At 40.6% G+C, this 9187-nt stretch overlaps 1 protein-coding gene across 10 annotated transcripts in view; it reads right to left on the minus strand.

Moving 5' to 3' along the window:
- UNC80 (unc-80 homolog (C. elegans)) overlaps positions 1 to 9187 on the minus strand; it is a 176271-nt gene that overhangs the window by 74283 nt on the left and 92801 nt on the right. For 7 of the 10 annotated variants that reach the window (XM_014546052.1, XM_014546049.1, XM_014546048.1 and 4 more), the window contains exons 27-29: positions 3695 to 3898; positions 1728 to 1828; positions 280 to 480 (exon numbers count right to left, since the gene is read on the minus strand). In XM_014546052.1, coding sequence (XP_014401538.1) covers positions 280 to 480; positions 1728 to 1828; positions 3695 to 3898 — 506 coding nt within the window. The remainder of the gene's footprint in view (positions 1 to 279; positions 481 to 1727; positions 1829 to 3694; positions 3899 to 9187) is intronic. The other 3 variants (XM_005874189.2, XM_005874188.2, XM_014546053.1) reach the window with 1 other exon arrangement.

Raw genomic sequence — 9187 nt, forward strand, 5'->3', positions numbered from 1 at the left:
TACCACAATAACCTACTCCTTACTACTGCCCCACGTGTTCATATTTACTCATGGAAATAAGACAAAACCTTGGAAATGATTCCATGTTTGTTCACGGACATGAAGACCAATCCTTTGTCTTTCTTGCACTCATCTTCTACCTTTGCTCAGAATCAGGGAGACCTGTAGCCTGCGATAGAACTACAGTGATCCGAAGTTTTTATTTCCAGATGAAAGATTATTAGAACATCACTTTCCCTGAAACTGGCATATTATTGTACTGACTGATCAGTCACTCACCTCTTTCTGCTTCTTGCCCCTGAGAGCCACGTTGCTGTTGTTGTTGCTCTCCCGGAGGGAGTCCACGGTGTCTCCATACAGCAGCTTGATGGCCCTGACCAGCCGGGCACAGGAGCGGCTGTGGTGCAGGTAGCAGTGTGGGTGGCAGTAGTCAACATGGGTGCAGATAAAGCTTTGCTGGTTGCACAGCAAGATCATGACCTGAAACACAGACGTCTCTGAGACTCAACCGGGCCACCGGAGTGCACACAAATTAGGAACATATATGTGGGGTGGGAGATGGAAACTGAGAACATCAATGTTCCTTGATGGGTCCTGAAACCACAATGATTCAATAATTCCCATAAGAGAACAAAGAGGTATAAGCCTTAATGTACTTGGCTTTTTTTGCTACCTCCATTCACACTTGGTAGAAAGATCTTTTGAAACAATAAAAGATTGTAATCTTTAAAAACTTAAAATGATTATTTTGAAGAATATGATTTCCATATATTTTCAAATGAAGATTCTGACCTTGAAAGACATCACAGTATTTTTTCAGCTCTTCTATTTCGGAAGGAGCCAGATAGAAGAGCATAAACTGACGAGAAGTTCTGCCCTAAGGGATTTGGCTGACCTTTGATAGCTGTGGGATGGTCTTTAACTCCAGCCCCCCTTTATGGAACTTAAACACAGTTCTGCATCTTCCACCCTGACCTATGACCTTCAGCTAGGCCTTGAACTCCACTGTAGAGTTTTCTTTCCTCTCTCCACAAATTAACATTTTTCTTTGTCTTTTAGGCCATTCTAGCACCTTACTTGTGGCTTGATCTGGCTCAAATCCTCACATCTCCTAGACTTCCCAAGTTAGATTCCAGAAAAGAACTCAGTTGATTTAAAATAGTTATTTTAAGACAAGGAGTGAACTCTTCAGTGCCTTCCCCAAAGGCACTAGCATTTCTAGAGCCACAAGGTTAGTCACATATGCATAGAGTAATCCTCTGGATGCTTCCACCCTTCCTGAAACTAGAACCCACCCCAACCCCTAACCTGGGAGAGACTATGTGCCATACTGGATGGAGAGCAGACTCAAGACCAGCACCATGACCTTGCTCTCAGTATCTGTGATAACCTGCATAAAACTGGTCATGATGCCTTGCCTGTGTCACTCAAGCTGTGTTGACCACCAATCTGGCCTAGCCATTCATGATTTTTCCCTGACTTAGGTGACCCAAAAGTCAGCCATAACAAAGAATCCTTGGTCTTAGTTAAACTTAAAAGGAATAGTACCCAGCAGAACACCACTTATGGTGAATACTGAGAGGTTCCACTGAAATATAAGCCTCTGGTTTTTCTTGAAGACTAAACTGGATTGATGGCTTTAGTATAATCTTCTGTCCTCCCATCATGGATCTTTCCAGGTGCCCAAAGAAATTGATCTCAGGGTTCTTTCTGAGATTCCTACTCACATGAAGCCACGACATGTTCCTGTGGTAATTCTCCTCTGTGCCGGCAGTACTCATTCCTTCTGGCTCGATGCTGGGCTCGCTTGCACTCCACGGGCTCCCTTCTTCAAAAGAAAAATACCAAGAGAGGTTATGTTGTTCGGTCTCCTTGGAGAGCACGTTGGTATGGTACAATTCTCCATGCTTTTGAATCCTAGGGCAGACTACCATGGCCCAGTGGGTTTCAGGGCATAGCCTCGATTTTAGTGGAGGAATATTAATAGGAGCTGTTCCCTTCACCATCAGCTGTACTGGCAATTACAAAGACATTTATGACCCCTGTTAAGGTGGCTTCCCTGTTTAGACATGGGAGCAGAGAAAAAACAGGGTCAAGTCTTTGAATTGCTGAGATGAGCAAGTTATTGGGTGAGTGTGCCCAAATGCATTCCAGACTGCCCAGACCTCGCAGGTAGAGTTGAATAGGGACACCAACCAACCTGCAGTGGCCACACAGAGTGCTACTGCCCCCTCCACTGCTGTGCCTATGGATGGCGCTACTGTCCCTAACACCACCTGGCTTTACTGGCAGAGCTATTTCAAAGATGGGGAGGTGCCTTGGAAAAATAAAAAGGAATTTGAAAGCAAATGTGTCTAATCGTGGACAAAAAGGATTTCCTTCTGTGGGAACATATGCAGGAGACACCTCTCAGGAATTCACTACTTAGTATACTAAATAATGAAGCTTTGTCCTCAAATCTAAAAGCTTTCTTGGGTTTTCTCTATGACAAAACTATGCTTCTACCCTGGCTATTTTGACTCAACTGGTCAGGCTTAATTGACCAATTCAATTAACTGAATATCCCCCCCCCACCCCAAACTAACTGATGATATTGCTTCAGTTTCAAACCTGTACCAAAAGAAGTCATGGGGTTTCTTCTATTGTCTCCTTAAAACATAAGCTGAATCTTAAACACATAAATTAGCTATTTTCAAAGGCAAGGGTCCATGGGTGTAGAAATGTTTCCTATTATAAACTCACTTCGAATAGATATACTCAGCTGCTATTTCGCAGGCTCGATTGGTCATTTATCGATAGTTCCTGACTGATTTCTGAAACAATTTCACCTAGAAAGGAGACGTTTCTCTTTTGCTTCTCATATAGGGACTGAATGACAAAGAAAGTGTGCTTCAACTTTTACGTAATAGTTAAATTCCAGGCAGTTAGTGAGTCCTATCAGCATGCCTGCTTAACCTTCTTCCTTTCTATTAAGATGATAACCAGAGCCCATAGGACTAACACATTTTGAGATTCAGAGTCTCTTTGGATCCTACAGTGACAAGCTCCATCCCCAATGCTCTGGTTGTATAAAGACCTCACCTTCAGGTGTTTATCTTTAGAGCCTCCCTTCAGAGTAGGCAAGGAGCAAATAGAATTATTCCCATTGTTTAGATGGAGAAAAATTCCTGAGACACTGACTTGCTGAAGGTCACTAACTGTCAGCTCTAGACAATCGCCCCTCTCTGATATTTTGGTTGCTTTTAATGTGAAATAGAAACTTTAAAACATAGAGACCTTTAGCTAGCTGTCCCCAAGGGAATACTTATGTCTTGCTTTAAAGAAACATCTGGATTTCAAAAAACTGCCCCTGTCACTAAAGTGTCTTCTCTCCCAAATAGATACTCTACGTCCTCATTCCTCAAACTGTGGACCTTGACCCGCAGCATCAGCTTTACGTCTAGACTCTCAGGGTCCCACCCCAGACTGAAACAGAATCTGTATCTTATCAAGACTCCCAGGTGACCCATGTGCCCACTAAGGGTTGGGCAGCCCTGCTCTAAGGGTAGTATGGTTTTCAGACTGAATGAATGGTCTAACTTATGGCTCTGCCCTCCACCTTTGGATGCGTAAGAAAATGGACTTTGGCTGTTCAGGATTTGGGCCCTGTCTTCCTACCCCCCACGTCCCTGCACACCCCACTCCTCTCTGTTACCTAGGTCAGTGACAGTGTCCCTGCTCTGGGACAGCTGCAGCTCCTCAGCCTCAGACTCTGAGTCCTGCCGTGATAACTTGCTGCTCTTTAAGCTGCCGACCCGGCGAATGCTGGACAAGGAACCCCCCTTCTTCACTTGGAAACTGCGGGTTCCTTTAATCTGGAGCAGGCGGGAGCCTCCTATCCTGTTCTTCCTGCTGGGAACTGCATTGAAAGAATAAAATAGGGCTTTCCCCCCCTTAGGGTTCCCCAGCCAGTGTGAGGTCCAAGCTCTCCCCAGCTTGTCCCTGAACGGCCTCCTCCCTGGTGGCCTGGGTGGGCATCGTGTCTGGACAAGGAGCTTCCCCCACACCCGCAGTCAGGCGGGTTTGCTGGGCAGGCGGGAGGCTGGGCCCACCAGGAAGGGCTGGTGCAGCTTCTTTCTTGGACACATAGCTCATCGGTGCTGGGAACAGCCTGCTCCCTTGCTGGCCCAGGGTTCACAAGCATGAGTGTGCCCTTGCTAGGACTGTTAGTACATTTACATCACATCATGGCTTGACTCAACAGAACCACAAACCATTTGTTTTTGTTTTTCTTTTGAAATGGAACCTGCAGAGTCACGTGAGTTATGCAAACCCCTTCCTTTTGGAATACCTCATTAAGAAATAAAAACAAGAGATGCTTCGCTCTCCAACAGTCAGCAGTGGGTTCCGCTCGGCTCGTCAGCAGAGGCACTAAAGGATGTGTTTCACTGGGGTGCTTTGGGTGAACATGAGTGGGACATGGATCCATTCCCAAGGCACCTAGTGATTTCACAGCATCCTCCTCTCAGTCAGAAGGCTGGGTGAGATGTGAGTCCAAATGTTGCAACACCCTGAGCCAACCTTACAGTCTCTATCTACCAAGGAGAACATGCATTATTCATCTTTCGTGTTCTGGAAGAAACAGTCATCAGTGAGGAAAATAAAAGGGTAACAAAAAACATGTTAAATCTTTAAAACCTACTTTTTAAACCCAAAGCACCCTTACTTCTCATTATCATAGACACACCTCTTTCCTTTCCTTTTGAAGATGTGGTGTGGGCACACACTGATTTTTGTAAGGGTAGAATAGCGTTTGCAGAGTCTAAAGTCATTATCACGAGGGGGTCATTTTTGTAAGCTTTCCTTATTAAGACCTGAACAAGATTTCAAATGAATTATTTATGGCATAGCTATGGATATTTTTTAAACTCCCTATAGGGAAGATTGCATTTTAGTCTCGCGTTTCTCACTCACAGGAGAGTTAAGCTGTGACTGGGACAGAACTCACACAGCTCTGTAAGATGTTAACTAAATGTTTACTTTTAATGCCATGTAAAGGAGCCCAGAATAATTTCTGTTGTATAATGTGAAATGTTTAATCTTTGATTTACTCTAGTAATTGAGAAGGATGAAAATGATCACCACTCAGCTGGCAAAGACCTCATGGAGCTCAATGGACACATCTGGATAGAAGTTCACATCTGAAGAAAAATTCTTGCAGCACAGTTGGATAAGTTCCATAAGGACCAGAGACCATACTACTCTATTTTAATTATAGCACACAACTCATCCACTGTATTTTTTCAATATTTATTTTTAGGCTTAACTGAGACTTTATGACCTACCTGAAATAAATTTGAAATAGAATATAATTAATTTTTAGGCTTAACTGAGACATGACCTACCTGAAATAAATTTGAAATAGAATATAATTATCATTTTTAGTGACCGTTAATACAATTTTATGTCAAAGTAGATTGGGAAGTAGAGAAAAAGATTAGAGTTTTTTTCTTAATTTGTATAGAGGTATACTTTAGCATTCTTGGCTGATTTCATAATGCAACCTGTTCTATCACCAAAGGTAATTGGAGACAACACTGAAAAATTGGTGTTCAGAATTATGACATTGACTTTAAAAAGGAAAAAAAAAAGAACTCATGGACACGAACAATAGTGTGGTGACTGTGGGAGGGGTGTGGAGGTGTAAAAGGGTATGGAGGGATAAATGGTGATTGAAAAAAATAAAACCAAATAGAGAAAAAAGGAATATGGCATCGATTATTTATAGAGGACACAGCAATTAGAATTCGGATTTGGTATTGTTCATGAAAAACATTAGTTGAGATTGCACAGCATTGAATTTTAGTCCTTATCTCCATGACAACAAGAACTACCATGAAAGTGACACAAATTCATCTAAATTAAATTAAACATCTCTTTATCCCTTTTTTTCTCATCTCACATTTTATCCATTAGCAAGTCCTGCTGGCTCCACACATCAAAATTTTATAGGGCTTTGAAAGCCCCATCACCTATTCCCCAGGCCAATGTAACTAGCTAACTGCTCCCCTTTCCCCCCACTCCCACAGATAGACTCATCTTTTAAATACATAAATCATAAATACACATATTATACTACTGTTCTGGTCAAAACCTGCCAACAACTCTCCGATACACAAAGTAGAATTAAATTTCTAAACATATCTCCAGACCCCATTTAATTGCCCTCTGACCCCATCCCTCCTACCGCCCTTCCCATCTCATTCTTTTCCAACCATGTTGGCCTTTTTTGCCCTTCCTCAAGTGCTCCAGGTTCATTCCTGCACAAGAGCCTTGTTCTCACTGCTGTCGCTGGAAAACCCCTCCCTTTGCATGACTGGCTCCTTCACATGATACATGTCTCTTCTCAACGTCACTTATGGGGTCCTTCTCTGAACAACAGTCCCCCCAACTCTAGGTCACTACCAATTCTCTGACCTTAATTTGTTTTTTTTATTAAAAAAGTATGTAGTGTTACTCCCTATTATGTTATTAACTTTTAGCTAATATAAACTAAAACATATGTGGGAAAATTTTCCTCTTCATGGCTGTTTTCTGAAAACGTGTAATAGTGCCTCACATTCAGTAGGTGCTCAATAGATGATTGTCCACTGATCAGAAATGTCTTGTGCATTGGAATACCTATCTTGGTTTGTATTTGGAATCTGGGTGAAATGATTTGACAGACCCTGCTTGGAGATTTTAGGCAGAAATTTTTAGTTTAAAAATTATTTCACATTAGTTTTCCTCGGTAGTGTCTGAATTGTCCCCAGGTTGTTTATTTCAAGAACTTACTTTTTTTGCTTTAATATAAACAGATGGTATGAACATTTAAATAAAACTTTTATAATCTAAGTTAGCAGGGTCCTCATGGTCCCCATTTTCACATTGATTTAGCAGCTGAAATCTACTTATCAAAAGGATTAAGGAGCCCTAACTGGTTTGGCTCAGTGGATAGAGCATCAGCCTGTGGACTCAAAGGTCCCAGGTTAGATTCCGGTCAAGGGCTTGTACCTTGGTTTCGGGCACATCCCCAGTAGGGAGTGTTCAGGAGGCAGCTGATCGATGTTTCTAGCTCTCTATCCCTCTCCCTTCCTCTCTGTAAAAAATCAATAAAATATATTTTTAAAAAAAATTAAAAAGAAATTGCACAAAGAAAAAAAAGGATTAAGGAATATTTAGGAATCTTAAGGAGATTGTTGCTAAGTGGTGAATGATATTTTATGGATATGTTTTCATTTATTTATAGTTTCAGTCTTCTGCGCTTCACTTATTAAACAACTTTCATATATTAACATGGCTATTCTATGAAAAGAAAAAATACTAAGCATTTGTGTCTTTGAATATTAAGAGCAATTTATACAACAGTAATCATGAAAGTAAAGTGTCCTTAAAATTAACCTGATATTTTATTTTTTAAAATGGTGTAGAATTTACTCAGCTCAAGTTTGACTATGTCAGTATTAGAAATTTTTATTTCGGCGACTTTAATAATTAGCATAATAACTTTGAATGGACAAAAAAAAATCCCCTTGGGCTATGCTTAGAAGATGGAAGCTTCTCTTCATACGTGGTTATCCTTATCTGAAGCAGGAATATTTGAAAATATATTGACTTGGTACTTCTTCACGTGCAGAAATTGCTAAGATTTGGCTAAAATAATATTTGGTTCACCATAAGTTCATTATGATATAACAATTACTTGCATTTTGAAAATGCCATGACTACAATCTTGAAATATTAGAAAATAATTCTGTGTATGTCCATTCCATGAAAGGTTTTAAAGTCTTTAAAGATTTGATGTTTTCTCTATTTAGGGCTATTCCTTTCAAGATTGTTCATTCCTTAAATCATCAAACATTCATGGAGTCATTGTCTACTGGACACTAGAAAGTACTAAGTCCATAAAATAATCTTTGACTTTTTTTACAAATGTGCTGATGGTCTTTTAATTGAAATTCACGAGGAGAACATTGATGTGCAGTGGAATTTAAGGAACAACAATCAGATAGAGAAGTTAAAAGTTTAAAGGCGTCTCTAGAGAGCCAGGTAAAACTTTGCAATCTTTACTTTAGCTCATGATATTTAAAAAAAAAGACAATTATTTACTGTGTGCCTATTATGTGCCGAGTTCTGAGTTTATGTTTTATTTGCATAGTCTCATTTAAAGCTTTCAACATCACAATAGGGTAGGTGTTATTAACCCAATTTTACAGAGAAGAAAAATGGTACTTAGGGGGTAAGTAACTTGGACAAGGTCACACAGCTAGTGACTATATTTTAACAATTTAAGGTGCACATTTTTTCACACTTTAACATACCTGAAATGGACATTTGTCTTACAGCTGGCAAAAACTTAGCATCCCTGGTGCTCGGGGCAGTTGTGACACATTTGTTATTGCCTGTACCCATGTGAACATCTAAAGCAGCCATTCTCAACCTGTGGGTCGCGACCCCTTTGGCGGTCGAATGACCCTTTCACAGGGGTCGCCTAAGACCATCCTGCATATCAGATATTTACATTACGATTCATAACAGTAGCAACATTACAGTTATGAAGTAGCAACGAAAATAATTTTATGGTTGGGTCACAACCTGAGGAACTGTATTTAAAGGGCCAGAAGGTTGAGAACCACTGATCTAAAGCATCAGCAACAAACTTTACAGAATGGGTATCAGGGTCTTTTAACTCCAAGAAGAAAAATGGTAGCTGGGTGGACAAGTGCGTGAGATGTCCATCAGATGTGTTTGGCAATATTCCAGAAGCAGGAATTGAAGGTAGGCTAACTTCATACAACTGAATATTTCCTTAAGTACCTAGCACCAATAGCTTTACTCCTTTTAGAGATTAATTTGAAAATGATGTATTCTTAACATTCTGATGACCCACAGGACATCATCCTTTAAAAAAAAATGGACATTGACAATTCAGAGTTGAAAAGTGATTAAGAAATTTGAACTCTGATTAGAACCAAGATGGCAGCATAGATAAACACTGGAAATTGCTGCCTCCCACAACAACTTCAAAAATACAACTAAAAGACAAAACGGACATCATCCAGAACCACAGGAAGGCTGGCTGAGTGGAAAATCTACAACTAGAAGGAAAGAGAAAAGCACACTGAGACTCAGAGGAGGTGCGGAAGTAAAGTGCAGAGGTACAGAGGCG

This window comes from Myotis brandtii, unplaced genomic scaffold (assembly GCF_000412655.1).
Source record: "Myotis brandtii unplaced genomic scaffold, ASM41265v1 scaffold43, whole genome shotgun sequence".
In the NCBI taxonomy this organism is placed as follows: Eukaryota; Metazoa; Chordata; class Mammalia; order Chiroptera; family Vespertilionidae; genus Myotis; species Myotis brandtii.